This window comes from Macaca mulatta, chromosome 2, assembly GCF_049350105.2.
Source record: "Macaca mulatta isolate MMU2019108-1 chromosome 2, T2T-MMU8v2.0, whole genome shotgun sequence".
Classification (NCBI taxonomy): domain Eukaryota; kingdom Metazoa; phylum Chordata; class Mammalia; order Primates; family Cercopithecidae; genus Macaca; species Macaca mulatta.
The window spans coordinates 148,710,711-148,730,347 of record NC_133407.1 but is presented as its reverse complement, the minus strand read 5'-3'; the positions used below and the strand labels follow the sequence as shown (position 1 = coordinate 148,730,347).

The following is a 19,637-nucleotide window of genomic DNA, read 5'->3' as shown; positions in this document are numbered from 1 at the left end:
CAAAGGCTCTGTTTTTCTCTCTCCTCTTGTAAGAATCACTGGGGGGATCAAGGAGATTGCCCCATCGTCCTTTGCTTTCAGAGGCATTGCTTGTAAGAATGTGACGGATGCCACGTGGTGTAGACACGGAGGATTTGGGCCAGCATACTGACACATACCCCCCAGGCAGGCTCCTCAGCCACACTAGAGAAGCACACTGTGTTTTTTAGTTTGTCATGTTTGTCTTTATTCATCTTTCCGGATCTTGGTCCCCACCGCCAGCAACCACCCATCCCACCCCCAACTCCCATTGTCCTTAACACCCAGAGCCAAAAGCCTCTTTTCCTAGGTCCGGAGTCCTCTCTCCCACTGGGCAGAGCCTCAGTGTGGAAAGGGAATCCCTGGCCCCCAAGGCGGTTTTCTCTCAGCTGTCCCCCGCCCCCCCACACCCCCTCACCTCCTTCAGAACTGACATGGCTCCTGCCTCCCTACCCCGTCCCCAACCTCTCCAGCCTGGACTGGAGCATAAGCACACTGCTCTTTCTGGAGTTCTGGAGAGGAAGTGGGAAGACCGCCCTCCCCCATCAGAACAGGGGTTAGAGGAGCTCTCAGTCAAGGGAAAGCATGAGGAGGAAGAGGGACGCGCGCGGGGACTGGGCTGGGACTTCCGGCTTGTGAGGCAGGGAATAAGGCTTTTCGGCCAGTCGTCCTCGAGGCACCCCAAGGATTCCAGGGTCTAAGGCTCATTCCGGGGTTCTAGCCAGTGTCCGTTGCATTGCGGCCGCAGAAACTAGCGACTGCGGTGGAGCTCTGCTCAACCTAGGTCTAGTCGGGCGGCCTCTCGTTCCAGCAGGCTGCACAGCTCTAGGCGACTCCGTCTGCGCTGCTGCGCACCGAGGCGGCCCCAGCTGGTGGCCTCTGCGGAAGGCCGCGCTTCCAGCGCCCGCAGCAGGCGCGGCAGGTCGCGCAACAGGCGGTAGCGAGGCAGGGCGCGCAGCGGCGGGGGGATGTCGCCCTTGGTGCAGAGGCGACTGAAGTAAGCGAGCAGCAGCGGGCGCGGGGCAGCGTGGAGCAGGGCGAGCAGGGGCGTGGCGCGGGGGTCGGGGCCGCGGGCCGGGCGAAGGCAGGCGCTGCTCCACAGCAGCAGCACCGTGCCCTGCTCCCGCGCTACGCGCGCCCGCGCGGCCCAGAGCCACGGCAGTGGGCCCACGCGCGCCACGTGCCTCCCCTCCCACAGGTCCACGATCACGTCGCGCCCGTCGCCCAGCGCTGCCCTCAGCAGTTCAGCCAGCGCTCCTACCAGGCGCCGCTGCGCCTCGGAGTCCGCGGCGTGCAGGAGGAGCACTGGCCGCGCTGGGCCCGGGCCTAGTGGCGGGGAGCAACAGATGAAGGGGTGGGGGCTGAGAGACTACTCAGCCCTCTCCTCCCCAGCCTCTCCGGATACCGAAGGTTCTCGCCTCTCCGGCCCCGCCCCTTGTTTGCTCTGGGGGTTGGTACCAAAAGCAGCCCTAGCCTATGGGCTAATTAGATAAAGGCACCCCTTCTGAAAAGAGGGCTAGGGCTCCAGGCTGAGTACAGCGCAGGCTGGATTTCTGCCCCACTAGCCTTTTGTCCAGAGACTTAGTACAGTGACAATCTGCTCAGAGGGCCCTTTGCCCTGCCTTAACCATTCCTGCCCACTTGGGGGCCTGAGGATCCCTGCCTGGGTAACAAGAGACTGGGTGCAGTGCAAAGAGCTCAGACAGGGGAGGGTGAGGGGGCAGCTAGCCTCGGAGCTGGGCAGGTCTGACTACTCAGGTTACCCCCAGGTGAGCTTACCTGACTGTGGGCGCCGGCAGGTGAGGGCCAGAACAACACCCAGTAGGGTGAGGAGGGCCAGCAGTGCCAGGATCAAGAGCCCCAGACGTCTGAAAGAGACTGAGTCAAGCAGGGTGAGGCCAAGCCCAGTTCCTCAGTGCCCAGCCTCCCTCTTACCTCCCCCTCCCCAAGAACTCACCATCTGGACACAAGAGGTGCTTCCAGGCAAACTGGACATCTGACCGCCACACCTGAGGGCACAGAGTTCCCCAGCCCTATGAACCAGGCATATTCTCCTCCCCAGGGAGCTGAGTGAAGTGTGGAGCTGGGGGAGAGGGGAGTTCCCACTGGCTAGGAAATTCTTCCCAGGTGGGTTTGTGTCTGCTCCAGCTCCTGGCCTGGCACAGCACAGGGCAATGGTGGCAAACTCAAGTGTGACAGGGGCCAAACTCGAAAAGTAAACTCAAAGTTGACCAGGGCTGCTGTGAGCACCTGGAGAGCACAGGCCCTGACTGAAACAATCAGACGGCGCTGAGCTCCAGGCCATTGTCACCATGCCAGAGTGCGGACACCCGGCACTAGGTTTTTCTGATTTTTCAACAGAAGTCAGAAATCCAGCTTTGTTTATATATGTAAATGGCGGTAAGTAATTTCGATTCAAAACACCGTGCTGGCCAAACCAAACATTTTTGCAGAATGGATTTTCCACGGGTGAGTGCTACCAGGGGAGTAGATGCCAGGGCTCTGTATGTAGAGTGAGAGTAGGTTTCCTTACCAGAACACAGCTCCCTGGCCTCAGGAAGGGAATGATGAGGTCTAGTGTCACTGGGCTTGAGCCCCGGGCCTGTAGAAACAAAGATCAGAAAGGCTCTCCTGAGGGAGGTGAATCTGGCCCTGTCTGGCCTTGAGTCTTTGCCCCTGCTATTCCTCCCCACCATACCCCCAGTGCTACGAGGTTTAGGCCAAGTGCCACCTCTGACAAGAAGGCTTCCTCAGCCACTCCGGCTCACACTGATCTTTCCCAGAGTTCAGCTCCTGCTGCAGTCAGGTGTTTGTCAAACAGACAGACTCTGAGTATGTCCTCTGTGCCAAGCCCTGAGGAAAGAAGGCGGGTGCGGACATTGTCTTTGTCCTCTAGCAGCTCACAAACCAGGAAGGCTGCCTTACTTTACTCTCCTGCACAGCTGAAGAGGTATCACAACATGTCATTGAAAAGAATGTAAGTTTTAGGGTCAGGAGACCTGGGTTCAGGCTTACCTATTGCCTTTGTAGTCCCTAACTGTGTGGTCTTTGCATGGAGGCAGGTTATCTCTCTTTCCTAAGCCTCACTTTCCTCATTTTTATTTTTATTTTTTTATGTTTATTTATTTATTTTTTGAGACAGAGTCTCGCTCTGTCATGCAGGCTGGAGTGCACTGGCACAATCTCGGCTCACTGCAACCTCCACCTCCTGGGTTCAAGCTATTCTCCTGCCTCAGCCTCCTGAGTAGCTGGGATTACAGGTGCACGCCACCACGCCCAGCTAATTTTTGTATTTTTAGTAGAGACGGGTTTTGCAATGTTGGTGAGGCTGGTCTTAAACACCTGACCTCAGGTGATCTGCCTGCCTCAGCCTCCCAAAATGCTGGAATTATAGGCGTGAGCCACTGCGCCTGGCCTACTTTCTTGGTTTTTATGTGAGGGATAATAATCTTTATTTTACTGGGTTATTGAGAGCATCAAATGGGTATATGCACATGAATATCTTTTTAAATAAACTGCAATGTATATTCATGTATTGGTAACAGCTATTATTAGTCTGTGAACTCCTTAACTGTGTTATATACTTTTCTTGTATCTCCCAGAGCCTGCTACAGGGTGGGAACAATGCATACTAAATTGGACAGAATTTTAATTAAAAACATTTTTTTTTTAGAGTCCGAGTCTCATGCTGTCACCCAGGCTGGAGTGCAGTGGCATGATCATAGCTCACTGCAGCCTTGGACTCCTGAGCTCACACAGTTCTCCTGCCTCAGTGGGGACTACAAGTGTGAGACACTGCACCTGGCCATCTTAAGCGTGACTTGGTCTTATATACCGTGTTACTATCACCTGTCTGCTTGGGAGCCCTCATACAATGCAAAACAAACGTATAAGCTGCAAGTGAGCATTTAAGAAATAACTGTTTGAAAGTGCTAGTCATGCTTAGTCAGCTTGGTGCTGTGGTATTAAGGGTGTATTTGACTGTGGTTTTTATATCAGATACATGGAAGATAGTCTGATAAAGTGCTCCTAGTCATGTAACAGGTGAAATTTGTCAGTAGTTTACAGGATTGTGCAGAGCCTGTCAGCTGCATGGGCTCTGCCTCCTGGGATAGATAACTTCTGCACAGGTGCCTCGTGGAGGCAGGAGAGTAGTGGTAGTGGACAGCTGGGTTCAAGGGAGGGCATCAATATAAAATGTTGTTTTGTTAGGCTAGAGCAGTGGTCCCCGACCTTTTTGGCACCAGGGACTGGTTTCATGGAAGAAAAGTTTTACACAGAGGTTGAAGGGGTTGGGGTTGGGGGAATGGTTTCAGGATGAAACCACCTCAGATCATCAGGCATTAGATTCTCATAAGTAGCTCACAACCTAGATCCCTCACATGCACAGTTCACAATAGGGTTTGCGCTCCTATAAGAATCTAATGCAGCCACTGGTCTGACAGGAGGTGGAGCTCAGGCAGCAATGCTTGCTCACCCTCCACTCACCTCCTGCTGTGTGGCCTGGTTTCTCACAAGCCACAGGTGGGTACTGGTCTGCGGCTCAGAGATTGGGACCCCTGGGCTAGAGAACACCTGAATGTGGGAGGGCCAGTCCCTTGCCTCTGTTATTCCTGTAAATTCAGAAACTGAAAGGATTAGAAAATGCTCCCTTAACTTGCAGTGAGCCGAGATCGTGCCACTGCACTCCAGCCTGGGCGACAGAGCGAGACTCCGTCTCAAAAGAAAAAAAAAAAAGGAAAATGCTCCCTTGAGGAATCTACTGTCAGCAAGTCAGCTGAACAAAGGCTGATCACGTAAATAAAGTAAACCAGATGGTAGAAGTCAGGGATTTGTTTGTTTCTGCCTTCCCAGGGTCTATCTCAATGAGGTGACAAGGAAATTGAGGGCTGTGCTCTGAGCAATAGGACCTAGTGGGGGCGAGGCCATACCTGGCTGACAGTGTACACAGGGGGCACCAAAGTGTCCTGCCCCAAGCCTGGGCGGCTCCAGGCAGCACTGAAGGTGGCATGCATTCTTGAGGAGAAATGAAGAATCAGCTGCTGGGCCTGGGTATCCATGCTCACATTCCAGGATGTGAGAGACCCTGTTTGGGGCAGGGTGGGGGTGTTGATAGGAGTTGGGCTTCGGGTGATGAATTCAGGGCTGGGCTGGGGTTCAGCTTGGTCACAGTTGGGTGAGGATGAAATGGGGCAGGGGTTCCCAGCAGAGGTCACTTATTGGCTTACCAGTCTGGTGGGGGCATTCAACATGGCTGCTGTTTCCAAAAGAGAACTGAGAAATATAGGAATGCAGGTTAGCAAGCTCCAGGCAATACCCACTACCCCACATCTCTTCTCACCCATGGTTGTACCTTGAAGCAGAGCTGGGGGTGCAGATCCACCTTCTCCAAAACATACCACTGTGGGAGGAGAGAAGAGTTCATCAGGGAGAAAATTCCTGGGCCCCAGTCCTGCCCACCCTGGTCCTGGGGGAACCTGTCCTCACCCCGTCTGACTCTCGAGCCGTGGCATTTGGGAGGTCTTTGCAAAGGGTATGCCAGTCTTGCCTCTGGCAGAGGGCAGCTTCCAGCTTCAGTGGGCAGCGGAGTGTCAGGGCCATGACCATCTGAGTGTGCTGGCTGTAGTCAGTGAAGTGCACTGACTTCCAGAAGTCCGAGCCATCTGGGCAGGTGGTAGGGTCAGTGGGTGAGGGTCAGCCCTGCTTCAGCCCCACCTTGCCACCCACATCCTGGGGGCAGCAGGAGATGATGTTTGTAAAAGTAACCAGTACCGTTCCTGGCCTGAACAGGTACTCAATCAATGAGCATCCCTTTCATTATCTGTCTTTTCTTTTTTGAGACAGCGTCTCACTCTGTCTCCCAGGCTGGAGTGCAGTGGTGCGATCTTGGCTCACTGCAACCTCTGCCTCCTGGGTTCAAGTGATTCTCATGCCTCAGTAGCTGGGATTACAGGTGTGAGCCACCAAGCCCAGATGATTTTTGTATTTTTAGTAGAGGTGGGTTTTCACCATGTTGGCCAGGCTGGTCTCCTGACCTCATGAACTCCTGACCTTGTGACTCACCCACCTCGGCCTCCCAAAGTGCTGAGATTACAGGTGTGAGCCACCACGCCCGGCCCCCTTTCATTACCTTTCTGTTTTTTGTTTTTGTTTTTTGAGATGGAGTCTCATTCTGTCACCCAGGCTGGAGTGCAGTGGTGTGATCTCGGCTCACTGCAACCTCCGCCTCCCGAGCTCAAGTAATTCTCCTGTCTTGACCCCCCGAGTAGCTGGGACTACAGGCGCGCACCACCATGCCTAGCCAATTTTTTGTATTTTTAGTAGAGACAGGGTTTCACCATGTTGGCCAGGTTCGTCTCAAACTCCTGACCTCAGGTGATCTGCCCGCTTCGGCCTCCCAAAGTGCTGGGATTATAGGCATGAGCCGCTGTGCCTGGCTTCATTATCTTTCTATCCAGGGTCTCTCTTCTCTCCTTCCCAGGCCTCCATTCTGGCCAGCTCCTTGCTTCTCCTCCAACTCAAAATCTGCTTAGGGTCCTCTCAGAACCAGGAATGTCTTCCCCTTCTATCTCTCCTGTCTAAATCCTGCCCTTTTTCTGACCCCAGCTCAGATGCCACTCCCTTTAAGAGGCCTTCTCTGCTTACAATGGCCCTTCTGGGGCTTCTCCCTTTCCGGAGTTCTTGCCCTACTACACCTTAACTATAACCCTGCCCTGTAAGTTCTGTAGGCTGCTTTATGCGATTCACTTGTGTCCGAGTGTCCTGCCTCTCCTTGAGAACAACATGCATACAGCACTTCAGACATCACCAGCCACTTTCACATGTAATATTTAACTCAGGCTTCACAAACGCTTTGACGGCAGAGCAGGTATTGAGATTTTACAGATGAGGAAAGTGAGGCTCAGAGAAGAACAACTGACAAAGCTGGGATGGGAACTGGGTCTTCTGGCCCATCGTTTTAGGACACCATCTCCTAGGCCTCCTATTTCTGAACTTCTCACAGTGCCTCAGTGCTCAGTGCTCTCTGATCTATTGGCAAGCTGACTGGTAGACTTGGCAGCCCTTTTCCTCACTGACTCCAGGGAAGTACCTGTATGCCTTCTGGGGGCTTCCCCCAGCAAACGTGTGAAGTGTGGTGTGTGTGTGTGCGTGCATGTGTGTGTAGGAGACAGAAAGAGAAAGGGAATGTATGTGCACAAGGGTGCATGTCAGCAGCACTCACAGGCTTCCGGCCAGCTCTGGAAGGGACATTTTTTGCGCCTCACAGTGTCCTCTTGCAGGTAGGATGCCTAGGGGGACAGGGGAGCAGGTGGGGAGGGTCAGAGGAATGGCTTTTCCAATCTCACTCAGACCTAAAACTCATTCTGGCTTTACCTTACTGTGACGCAAGCTGCCTGAGCTGGCCAGGCACCGAGTGGGAGGGGGCAATGTGGGGTGGGGGCAAGGGTAGGGAGGAACTCCAGAGCATAGGAGAGGGATAAGCAAGTGAGGGGCTAATTCCTTTCCTCCTAAAGAGAACTATCCCCAGAAAGAAGTAAATCCTGAGGTTGCATTCCTCAGTTTTGGTCTTCTCTGGCCTCCACTCTCAGCCATCCCCAAGGCACCCAGTGCTCTGTGTTAGCTCCTGACTCTGGAATGCCAACATGCCCACCTGCTGTCCACCCTGGCAATTGCTCGTGGCTCTAGGTCTCTGCCATCATCCTCCCTTAGGTCTCCCCGGTGACAATTTCCCTTGCCTTTTCTGTCTAGTCCATAGAAAACTTTCTGATATGTTCCTTAGACTTGTAAAGAGAAAAGGAGGACTGCCACAGAGGCCTAGAGGGGGCAAGACTTTTGGGGGCATATGGAACCCTGCAGTGGCCATGTACACACTCCTTCCTCGACTCCTCAGAACACATAGCGATGACAGCTGCCTATTCTGGCTCTGTGGGCTGAGGCCAGGTCTGGGCCAGGGAAAGCTGGGTTTGGATGGGGCTGAGGTTGGAATCACCCTAAGAAGGTCCAATGTTCAGCAGCACCCTTCCACCTCTGACCCCGTGTGTGGCTCACAGCCAAGCTGCTGCCACTCTTCCTAAGCATGCCAGGAACACTCAGTCCTTTTTAAACCCAGTTTACTGGAGATATACTTGACCAACTGTGCCACCTTGGCGACTTAGGAGCAGAGCCATGGACAGCCCACACCTTTTCCTTTGCTCACCTCTATGCACAGACAGGGCAGAAGGAATTCATAAGGCAGCTCTACAGTGTGGCCCCCAGACACAATTTTCTGTGGATGAAACAACAGGGGAAGACAAAAGATGCCTGAGAAAGAGCATAGGCACACAGACAAGGGCAGAACAGCGCTGGGATCTTGGCCAACACACCCTGTTTTTCCTCTTATATGAGATACCTCTTCTGATAAATCTCTCAAAGGTTGTCTGCTTAGTAATCTAAGCATTAGCTCTAGGTACTCTAGGTGGAGTTGCGGGGAAGGAGACAGGGAATACATTCCTTTATTGTGGCCCTACTCTATGCCAGGGTGTGTGGTGAGTGCTAGAAGCATTAAATCAATTCACTCCATGCTAGCATCACAGTGAACTTATGAGGTATCCTCACCGTTATAAAAATGATGAGCTGAGGGTCTCAGGGGTACAGCAGCAGTCCCTGCAAATGGTACCAACTGTATACAATGGCATCCATGACAAAGGGAGGTTGAGGTGGGATGTTGGGGCCCAGGTTGGGAGAATGGGGGACATATCATTCTCTGAGTGACAGGAACAAAGGGAGGGAGATGGAAGGGTAAGACAGATGTGACCATTTTGTTATGTTCTCAAACGGTACAACCTCTTAGGGGAGCTGAAAAGGCTTTTTAATTTTTTAATTAACAATTATTTTTTCTTACTTGTCACTAACTTAAAGCTCAAGAAAAGGCTTCTTAATGCCTAAATCACACTGAGGATCCTCTCATTAGGGGTAAATACCATACTAATTTCTCTGCTCATTCATGGTCATTCATGTCTGCTCCAGTTCTCTGCCTGCCTTTCCTGTTCTTCCAGGTGACAAGGCCCTCTGCCCTTTCTGTCTAGTCCAAAGAAGTCTTTCTTTTAATTTTTTTTTTTTTTTTTTTTTTAGCAGCAGGGTTTCACTATGTTGCCCAAGCTGGTTTTATACTCCTGGCTTCAAGCAATCCTCCTGCCTTGGCCTCCCAAAGTGCTGGGACCACAGGTGTGAGCCACCATGCCATGCCCAAAGAAGTCTTAATGATAGACCCTTCAGCTTGTAAGGAGGTCCTGGACAGTTACCGTCCCTTTCTGGGCCTCAGTTTCCCCATGTGTACAATGGGTGGCCTCTGTTGCTAGCACTGTGTGATCGGGCTTTTTACAGGGGATGACACGCCATACCTGGACATCATAGGGACTGCTCAGCTCCTCACACTCCAGTGCCCACTGGTGACAAAGACGCACACTGACCTCAGGGCCTGAAGGTATGTTCACCCGAATAGCCCGGGCCTCGGGCAGCAAATCAAAGGAGAACTCGGGCCCTGGGGAGAGGAAGGACTCAGTAGCCTTGTCTCTTGGCCTTAGCACCTCACCACTCAACTGAACCCATCTCCTATTGTACCCAGTGCCCACCTCCGTGCCTTTGTGAGTCCAATCTGGGAAGGCTTTCCCATGCCTCTGGATCCGAAGGTTGGGTCCTTTTAGAGCGAAGTCCCTTGTGGGAGATGTCTGGGGAGGGGATGGAAATGTGATGGCTCTTCTCAGACAGGCGACGACTAGGCAGCGGCTTCCTCTAAAGGCAGAGAAAAAGGTTGGCCTCGGGCCAGGAATCTGGAAACCTGGCTTCTGTTTCTGCCTCTGGAATCTGAGGTACTGTGGCAGCTGCTCAAACTCTTTTGGCCTCCCTAGCTGTGTAATAGACAGAATACTTCATCTCCACACTTTCTGTCTCACATGGCTGGAGAACCAAATGAGAGGCCAGAAAGCAAAGGCCTGTGGGGCATTGGGTAGGGCTGGAACTGAAAGGGAGAGTACCTGAGCAGGTGCTGGCATCTTGTGTCTCCTACAGAAATTGAATGTGGAAGACTTTTTGGATTTCTGTACCAGGAGGTGGAAGAAGCCCCACTGAAGACCTGTGCAGGGGGGGACATACTTACTATCTAGCCTTCATTACCCCTCCCCTACCTGGAGATATAGCCCAGGGTTAGATAGTAAGATTTTATTTTATTTTATTTTATATTTTATATTTTATTTTATTTTATTTTATGACGGAGTTTCGCTTTTTGTTGCCCAGGCTGAAGTGCAATGGCACGATCTCGCCTCACTGCAGCCTCCACCTCCCGAGTTCAAGTGATTCTCCTGCCTCAGCCTCCCGAGTGGCTGGGATTACAGGCATGTGCCACCATGCCCAGCTAATTTTGTATTTTTAGTGGAGACGGGGTTTCTCCATGTTGGTCAGGCTGGTCTCGAACTCCAGACCTCAGGTGATCTGCCCACCTTGGCCTCCCAAAGCACTGGGATTACAGGCGTGAGCCACCGCGCCTGATAGTAAGTCATTTTAAATCAAGGAGGGTAAGGATGTCAAACTTCTTTAGTCTTGAAAATTATGATGCAGTCAAGAAAGGATTGGCCGGGCGCGGTGGCTCAAGTCTGTAATCCCAGCACTTTGGGAGGCCGAGACGGGCGGATCACAAGGTCAGAAGATCAAGACCATCCTGGCTAACACGGTGAAACCCCGTCCTCTACTAAAAAGTACAAAAAACTAGCTGGGCGAGGTGGCGGGCGCCTGTAGTCCCAGCTACTCGGGAGGCTGAGGCAGGAGAATGGCGTAAACCCGGGAGGCGGAGCTTGCAGTGAGCCGGGATCCGGCCACTGCACTCCAGCCTGGGCGACAGAGCGAGACTCCGTCTCAAAAAAAAAAAAAAAAAAAAAAAAAAAAAAAGAAAGGATTAATTTCTTTCTTTTTTTTTTTTTTTTTTTTGAGACGGAGTCTCGCTCTGTCGCCCAGGCTGGAGTGCAGTGGCGCGATCTCGGCTCACTGCAAGCTCCGCCTCCCGGGTTCACGCCATTCTCCTGCCTCAGCCTCCCGAGTAGCTGGGACTACAGGCGCCCGCAACCGCGCCCGGCTAATTTTTTGTATTTTTAGTAGAGACAGGGTTTCACCGTGGTCTCGATCTCCTGACCTTGTGATCCGCCCGCCTCGGCCTCCCAAAGTGCTGGGATTACAGGCGTGAGCCACCGCGCCCGGCCAGGATTAATTTCTTAAGCAGAGAAAAAGCTATATATACAAAGATATTCATTTTAGCATTCTTTTATTTGTCTCGCTCTGTTGCACAGGCTGGAGTGCAGCGGCGCGATCTTGGCTCACTACAGTCTCTGCCTCCCTGCTTCAAGCGATTCTCCTGCCTCGCCCCCTAAATAGCTGGGACTACAGGTGCCCGCCACCATGCCCAGCTAATTTTTTGTATAATTAGTAGAGACGGGATTTCACCATGTTAGCCAGGATGGTGTGGATCTCCTGATCTTGTGATCCGCCTGCCTCGGCCTCCCAAAGTGCTGGGATTACAGGCATGAGCCACCACACCAGCCTCTGCCTCTCTCTCTTTCCTTCTTTCTTTCTCCCCTTCCTTCTTTCCCTCCTTCCCTCCTTCCCTCCTTCCTTCCTTCTTTCCTTCCTTCCTTGACAGGGTTTTGCTCTGTCACGCAGGCTGGAGTGCAGTGGCACAATCACTGCTCACTGCAGTCTTGAACTCTTGGGCTTAAGCAATCCTCTCGCCTCAGCCTCCTGGGTAGCTGGGATTACAGGCATCCACCATCACGCCTGGCTAATTTTTGCATTTTTAGTAGAGATGGGGTTTCACCATGTTGACCAGGCTGGTCTCAAACTCCTGACCTCAGGTGATCTGCCTGCCTCAGCCTCCCAAAGTACTGGGATTATAGGCATGAGCCACTGCATCCAGCCCTGTGGCATTATTTCTAACAGCAAACATTTAGAAAAATTAGACACTGCCAGTTCTTTTTTTTTTTTAAGACAGGGTCTCACACTGTCATCCAGGCTGGAGTGCAGTAGCACTATCTTAAGTGACTGCAACCTCCACCTCCTGAATTCAGGTGATCCTCCCACCTCAGCCTCCCAAGTAGCTGGGACTTCAGGTATGCACCACCACATCCAGCTAATTTTTGTATTTTTTTTTTGTAGAGATGGGGTTTTGCCATGATGGCCAGGCTGGTCTCAAACTCCTGGACTCAAGCGATCCACCCACCTCAGCCTCCCAACGTGCTGGGATTACAGGTGTGAACCATCACACCTGGCCCAGAAACTGCCTTTTTTTTTTTTTTGGAGATGGAGTTTTGCTCTTGTCGCCCAGGCTGGAGTGCAATGACACGATCTCGGCTCACTGCAACCTCTGCCTCCTGGGTTCAAGTGATTCTCCTGCCTCAGCCTCCTGAGCAGCTAGGATTACAGGTGTCCGCCACCACACCCTGCTAATTTTTTGTATCTTTAGTAGAGACGGGGTTTCACCACGTTGACTAGGCTGGTCTCAAACTCCTGACCTCAGGTGATCAGCCTGCCTCAGCCTCCCAAAGTGTTGGGATTACAGGTGTGAGCCACCACGCCTGGCCTAGAAACTGCCAATTCTTAAGCAATGTAAGGGCATTTAGTATGTACCAGGCACTGAGCTGAGCAATTAAAATATAGAGTAAGAAAGAAGATCCTGCTTTACAAATAAATGGTAATAACAATAAATCCATAGCTTTTAATTCCAAGAATCTCAGCTGAAAAAAATACCTTCATAAAATTGTACAATTGGATTCATGAATATCAGTCATAGTGTGCTATTTTAGGATAATCCAAGTCCCCGTTGAGGTTACAACAAGACAAATATCTATTCTAGTAAGTCCCACTTGCTCAGCCTAGGCGGTCGCTCAAAATGTTCTCTTCACTGAGAATGGCCCAAGGGCCTGTTTCTCGTACCTGAGCGACCTGACAGCAGATGTTGGCACAAACAGCGGGAACAGTGCCAGACTCGCACACACCAAGGCTTTGTGGAGAAGAGGGCCCACCAGGTGCGGCAAGGGATATGGGCAGAACTTCCTGGGAAAGATGGAAGGGAAAGCAAATGATAGGGTCTAAGAAGGTCCCTCCTACCTCAGACAAGCTGGATTTGAGGCCAAGCTCTGTCACTTACATCCTGGAAGTATGACTTGGGGGGTTATAGGACCTGTCTAAGGATCAGTTTCCTCATTCATAAAGCGGGTCTGTTATAAAAATCAAAATAGTAGTGCATGGGAAAATGTCTTGTGAAGTAGAACATACCATAAAATAGGAAGGATTATTGTTGTATTACTGATAGAAGTGAGGGATCAGTTAAGGGGAGGAACCAACATATACGGAGCACTTGGAGATTTACCCATGTTTCTCATCTAATCCTCCTTACAGATCAAAAGCAACACTGCCTTTAGTGTACAATCATTTCTACTGTGCTACTACCCCTCAGAAACTGAGGGTTAGTTGGAGGGGTTAGGTGCACAGTCTGAGGCCACACGGGAGTCTGGCAGAACTGCAACGTGAATCCAGGCTTGTCATGATTCCAAACTTTTTCCTTGATATTGTGGTACTTCCCAGGTTGGGAACCGAAAATTAGAATGGAGGGCTTGCTGGGCATCTGGAGAAATAGTGGGCGTGGGGAGGAGCAATGGGGCAGGAAACGCGACTCACCAGTGAAACTATCATCCTGAGGCACAGGGCCCAGTAGGGAAAAGAAAGGAGAGAGCTATTATTAGGACGGACTCCCATAAGGAGCATTCTTGGGGTCTTTGCTTCAAATCAGCGAATTCTGAGTCCCATAGCTAATAGCCCATACCCTCTGGCTCTTACCTTCCCAGCTCCACCCTGTCCAGGCCGTCAGCACAAAGGACCTTGGCTACCCCTTTGAGATTATGTAGAGGACACATCGAAGCTGCCACCAGAGCACAGGGACTGCAGAGGTAGCACAGGGCGGGCAGGGGAGTGGGGAGCTTTATAGCTGTGCTAGGCAGGTGTCCCTACCTGGCAGCAGCACCTTACCATGTGGGAGGCCAGAGGACAGCGGGTGTTCCAGTGGGGCAGGTGGGGACAGCCAATCGCAGCAGAGTCAGAGAGGTCGATGACTACCAGGAGGAGAGGCAGGAGCAGGGCTGACGGTCTGAAGCTCCCCATGGGCTTCTGTGCAATTAGGGCTCCCAGAACATGGCTGCATGGCCTGAAGGTGGGTGGCAGGGCCTTGTTGTGCAGCAGCGAAGAACACAGTACCAGCAGGAGCCCTCGCCCCAGCCTGCCCTGGCCCCGCCCTGCCTGAAAGCTCCTCCTTGATCCCAACCAGCCAGCCAGGCCACATTCCTTCCCCTCCAAGTGGAGGGACTGAGGAAAGCTTGTGCCCCCCAAAACCCTACTGCCCCCCACCTGAAAGACAAGGGGCTCCTGCGGTGACTGAGAAGTAACAGGAAAGGGACTAGCATCAGGTTGGGGGACGCACGCATTTCTTAGCCCCTCCTACTCCTGAAACACACTGCAGATCTGACCAACCCATCAGCACACTGTTGAACTTGTGTCTCCCACAGACATGTGCTTCACCCCCTCACTTAGAGAATTAGTCGAGCTCTTAAGCACTACTCAGCACTGGGTGCTGGAGATACAGAGGTGACTGAGGCACCATTTAGAGTGGGGAGGAAAAAAAGCACTCTAGGATGCACGTGAAACCCATATGTACCCTGGCTTCCCACCTGGTTAACTCTCAGGACTATAGCCAAGTTCTCTCTACCCATGAGCCAGGTCCAGCTCTTCTAGGCAAAGGGCTCCATACCAAAGGGGCCCCTAGCTTCAAGGACCCACTAGTCAGTACAGCCTGCTCAGGAAGCCCCAGAGCTCATAGCTGAGCCCTGGAGTGGAGGGAGCGGGCCCCACACACTGACCTGATTTCCTGTGGTTTCCGGTGCTGGAGAAAGGCTGACGAGGCTCCATCTTTGTGGGAACCCTCCCCATCATCCCACAGCTTCCTCCCACTCATGGAGCATTTGAGCAGCTTCAGCCCTCACCTTGGTAACACACACACTGGAAAGAAAGTTGGGGGCACACCTACCAGGTCAAAGATCCTTTTTTTTGAGACCAAGTCTCACTCTATCGAGATTATTTTTAGGCTGGAGTGCCGTGGCACAATCTCTGCTCACTGCAACCTCCACCTCCCGGGTTCAAGCGATTCACTTGCCTCAGCCTCCCGAGTAGCTGGGAGTACAGGTGCCTGCCCCATGCCTGGCTAAGTTTTGTATTTTAGTAGAGACAGGGTTTCACCATATTGGCCAGGCTGGTCTTGAACTCCTGACCATGTGATCCTCCCACCTTGGCCTCCCAAAGTGCTGGGATTACAGGCGTGAGCCACTGCGCCTGGCAAAGACATCTTGAGATTGTTACTGTCCCCTTGCAACTCAACCTAGACCACCTTTCAGTGGCCTAACCACAGCCTGCTTTCGACCAATTCTATTCTTGTGTTTAGGTTCATTGTCTGAAGGCTGCATCCTACCCATTATCCTAAAAGTACCCTCTAGCTTTTTGAGTTCATGAAAAGATAAAAACTCTTATCCTTTATGTTTCTCCAAACCTAGTAAGGAAGCAGACCACTACTACTCCTGCTGCCCTCCTCCCCCCACCTTGCCTAGTTCACAAGACAGGAGTAAAGGGAGAAAGAAACAAAAGTAAGATAAATAGCCAGACAACCTTGGCACCACCACCCGGCCCTAGGAGTTAAACAAAGTAATAATAATAACATCAACCCCTGGCCTAAACTACTTGTGTTATCTGTAAATTCCAGACACTGTATGAAAAAAGCATTGTAAAACTTTTTGCTCTGTTAGCTGATGCATGTAGCCCCCAGTCATGTTTCCCATGCTTGCTCGATTTATCACGACCCTTTCACGTGGACCCCTTAAAGTTGTAAGCCTTTAAAAAGGCCAAGTATTTCTCTCTCGGGGAGCTCGGCTCTTAAGACGCGAGTCTGCCGACGCTCCCGGCCGAATAAAAAACCTCTTCCTTCTTTAATCTGGTGTCGGAGGAGTTTTGTCTGCGGCTCGTCCTGCTACACTAGCAGTAGGAGAAACATAGGGGGAAGTATGTGCTGCGTAATTGAATAAATGTCATTTTATATTTCATCTATGTAGTTTATCTGTTTCACACTTCACAAAACACTTTCATATTTAATCCTCCTAACCCTGTGAGACAGGTAAGTGATAATTATTGTTTTCATTTCATTAAAAGAGAGATAAGGAAGCAGAGGGTTAATGACTTGGACAAGGTCAAAGTCTATAGCCCAGGGAGCTGCACTTTTGCTAGGCCCTTGCAACTCAATTCTCTCTTTTTTTTTTTTTTTTTTCTGAGACAGAGTCTCACTCTGCCACCGAAGCTGGAGTGCAAATGGTGCAATCTCAGGTCACTGCAACCTCCACTTCCCAGGTTCAAATGATTCTCCCACCTCAGCCTCCCAGCCTGGCCTCCCAAAGTGCTGGGATTACAGGCATGAACCACAGCACCTGGCTTTTTTTTTTTTTTTTTTTTTTTTTTTTTTTGAGATAGTCTTGCTCTGTTTCCCAGGCTGGACTGCAGTGGTGTATTCTTGGCTCACTGCAAACTCCGCCTCCTGGGTACAAGTGATTCTTGTGCCTCAGCCTCCCGAGTAGCTGGGATTACAGCTGTACACCACTATGCCTGGCTAATTTTTGTATTTTTAGTGGAGACAGGGTTTTGCCACGTTGGCCAGGCTGGTCCTGAACTCTTGGCCTCAAGTGATCCATCTGCTTCGACCTTCCAAAGTGCTAGGATTATGGGCATGAGCCACTGTGCCTGGCCCCAATTCTCTATCATCCTATGGTCTTCCCTCCCACAGCCTCATCTTCCTCTGTTCTTGGAACCCAAAAGGGTCTGCCTGACACAGACCCTAACACAGTATGCCTTTTGGCCTTGAAGCCCTTCTCTGCAAACAAAACAGTAAGATCTGAAAAGAGGAAAGGGTGGTTTGGCCATACTAAAAATAGGTTAGAGAACCTTCCCCCAAATTCTACCTAACAGTGGTTTAGATCTATATAAATAATGAGGTCTTTTTTTTCTTTTCTTTCTTTTTTTTTTGAGACAGAGTCTCACTCTATCACCCAAGCTGGAGGACAATGGCGCAGTCACCACTTACTGCAGCCTCAACCTCCTGGACTCAAGTGAATCCTCCCTTCATAGGCACATGCCATTTTGCCTGGCTACATACAGGGTCTGGCTATGGTGCTCGGGCTGGTCTCAAACTCCTGGCCTCTAGCAATTATCCTGCCTCAGCTTCCCAAGGTGCTGGGATTACAGGTGTGAGCCACTGCGCCTGGCCAATAATGAGTTTTCTTTTTTTATTTTATTTTATTTTTTTCTGAGACGGAGCCTTGCTCTGTCGCCCAGGCTGGGGTGCAGTGGTGCAATCTCGGCTCACTGCAAGCTCCGCCTCCCAGGTTCATGCCATTCTCCTGCCTCAACCTCCCGAACAGCTGGGACTACAGGCGCCCGCCACCTCGCCGGAATAATTTTTTGTATTTTTAGTAGAGACGGGGTTTCACCCTGTTAGCCAGGATGGTCTTGATCTGCTGACCTCGTGATCCGCCCACCTCGGCCTCCCAAAGTGCTGGGATTACAGGCGTGAGCCATTGCGCCTGGCCCAATAATGAGTTTTCTAACGCTGGAGGCATGAAGTGAGAAACTTGGTTCTATTCTAAAACAATCCTTCTTCTTTACCCTTATCTTCTGATCTCTCACAGAGAAAATACTGGTTAATTGCTCCTGGTTTAGGTATGGGAGGAGAAGCAGAAAAGAAAGAAATGGAGGTGGGGCGCGGTGGTTCACGCCTGTAATCCCAGCACTTTGGGAGGCCAAGACGGGCGGATCACGAGGTCAGGCGATCGAGACTATCCTGGCTAACACGGTGAAACGCCGTCTCTACTAAAAATACAAAAAAATTAGCCGGGCGTAGTGGCGGGGGCCTGTAGTCCAGCTACTCAGGAGGCTGAGGCAGGAGAATGGCGGGAACCCGGGAGGCGGAGCTTGCAGTGAGCCGAGATCCCGGCACCGCACTCCAGCCTGGGCAACGACTGAGCAAGACTCCGTCTCAAAAAAAAAAAAAGAAAGAAAGAAAGAAATGGAGATAAGAAGGAAGGAAGGAAGGAAGAGGAAGGAAGGGAGGAAGGAAGGGAGGGAGGGAGGGAGAGAGGGAGGGAGGGAGGGAGAGAGGGAGGGAGGGAGGAAGCGGGAGAGGAAGAGAGGAGGGGAGGGAAGAAGAGAGGGAGGGAGGGAGGAAGCGGGAGAGGAAGAGAGGAGGGGAGGGAAGAAGAGAGGAAGGGAGGGAGGAAGAGAAGAAGGAAGGGAAGGAGGATGAGAGGAGAGAAGAGAGGGAAAGAGGGAAAGAGGGAAGAAAGGGAAGTAAAACAGCATTCCAGAACCCGCTGGAAAAGTAAAAGGAATAAAGGTGAGGAAGAAAGGGGGAAAAAGAAAAGGAGGTGTGCATTTTATTTATTGTCTTGCTGGTTTACTTATTTATTGTAAAGACTGTTCCAAAAAGTATTTAAAGTACGAAGCACAGGGTGAATTCTGGCACAACCTAGGGAGGGGGAGAGATGGGATCAACATTTGCTGAAATCCTACTATCAGGCTCTGAGTCATGCGTTTTGCCCAGTTTATTTTATTTGTACTACAACGCTTGAGTTGAGTCTTATTACCCCATTTTACAGACTGCGAAACACTCAGGAAGATTAGGTAAAGTCCAAACGCACACACCTAAGAGCTGAAGTCAGTCCCTCACTTGCTTCTCTCTCCTAGGATTATGCTGTGGAGTTCCTCCCAACCCTTGCCCCCACCCCACATTGCCTCCTCCTGCTCGATGCCTGGCCAGCTCAGGCAGCTTGCATCACTAAGGTAAAGCCAGAATGAGTTTTAGGTCTGAGTGAGATTGGAAAAGCCATTCCTCTGACCTTCCCCACCTGCTCCCCTCCCTCCAGGCATCCTACCTGCAAGAGGACACTGTGAGGGGCAAAAAATGTCCTTTCCAGAGCTGGCCAGAAGCCTGTGAGTGCTGCTGACATGGACCCTTGTGCACACACATCCCCTTTGTCTCCTACACACACATGCACACACACACACACACACCACACTTCACACGTGTGCTGGGGGAAGGCCCCAGTAGGCATGCAGGTACTTTCCCTGGAATCAGTGGGGGAAAAGGGCTGCCAAGTCTACGGGTCAGCTTGCCAATAGATCAGAGAGTGCTGAGCACCGCAGCACTGTGAGAAGTTCAGACATATGAGGCCTAAGAGATGGTGTCCTAACAGGATGGGCCAGAAGACCTGGGTTCCCATCCCTGCCAATTATTCCTCTCTGAGCCTCACTTTTCTCATCTGGGACTCACCGCTATGTCTTCCTGGCCCTTTCTGCCAGAACATACTACTTGGGGAGATCAGCGGGTTTCTGGACCCTGTAGTTCACAGAAGGTACTAAACTTAGCAGTACAATTGGCAGGGTTAACAATGTAAAGAAAGAAATGAAATTGTTGGAAAGAAAGGAAAGTAGATCTTATAATGAGTTACCAGTGGTTA

The 19,637-nt window shown here is 51.3% G+C and overlaps 1 protein-coding gene across 11 annotated transcripts; it reads right to left on the bottom strand.

The window, feature by feature from the left end:
- Positions 1-201: 201 nt before the first annotated feature.
- IL17RE (interleukin 17 receptor E) lies at positions 202-15,717 on the bottom strand. 11 transcript variants are annotated; one of them, XM_001091270.5, is made up of 17 exons: positions 14,440-14,590; positions 14,065-14,239; positions 13,717-13,732; positions 12,973-13,092; positions 10,032-10,129; positions 9,630-9,789; positions 9,399-9,538; positions 8,216-8,284; positions 7,241-7,307; positions 5,506-5,681; positions 5,372-5,419; positions 5,247-5,292; positions 4,950-5,104; positions 2,552-2,620; positions 1,976-2,027; positions 1,798-1,896; positions 204-1,344 (listed from the first exon to the last, which is right to left on the bottom strand). In XM_001091270.5, exons 1-17 carry the CDS (start codon positions 14,514-14,516, stop codon positions 794-796), a joined length of 2,118 nt encoding a protein of 705 aa, XP_001091270.4. In that variant the 5' UTR covers positions 14,517-14,590; the 3' UTR covers positions 204-793. The 11 variants fall into 11 exon arrangements, with proteins under 11 accessions (XP_077849513.1, XP_077849512.1, XP_028700244.1 ...); XM_077993387.1 differs by lacking the exons at positions 13,717-13,732; positions 14,440-14,590 and adding an exon at positions 14,949-15,626 and having other exon boundaries at positions 202-1,344; XM_077993386.1 differs by lacking the exon at positions 13,717-13,732 and having other exon boundaries at positions 202-1,344; positions 14,440-14,531.
- Positions 15,718-19,637: the final 3,920 nt, after the last annotated feature.

What these genes read in the sequence shown, in the direction of transcription:
- IL17RE (XM_001091270.5), bottom strand. Translation starts at nt 14,516, where the DNA reads ATGCGTGCGTCCCCCAACCTGATGCTAGTCCCTTTCCTGTTACTTCTC. An exon ending in AGATGCCAGCACCTGCTCAG is followed by an intron (nt 9,790 to 10,031) that starts GTACTCTCCCTT and finishes CTCTGCCTTTAG; the next exon opens with AGGAAGCCGCTGCCTAGTCG. An exon ending in TGCCCTGTCTGTGCATAGAG is followed by an intron (nt 7,308 to 8,215) that starts GTGAGCAAAGGA and finishes CTGTCCCCCTAG; the next exon opens with GCATCCTACCTGCAAGAGGA.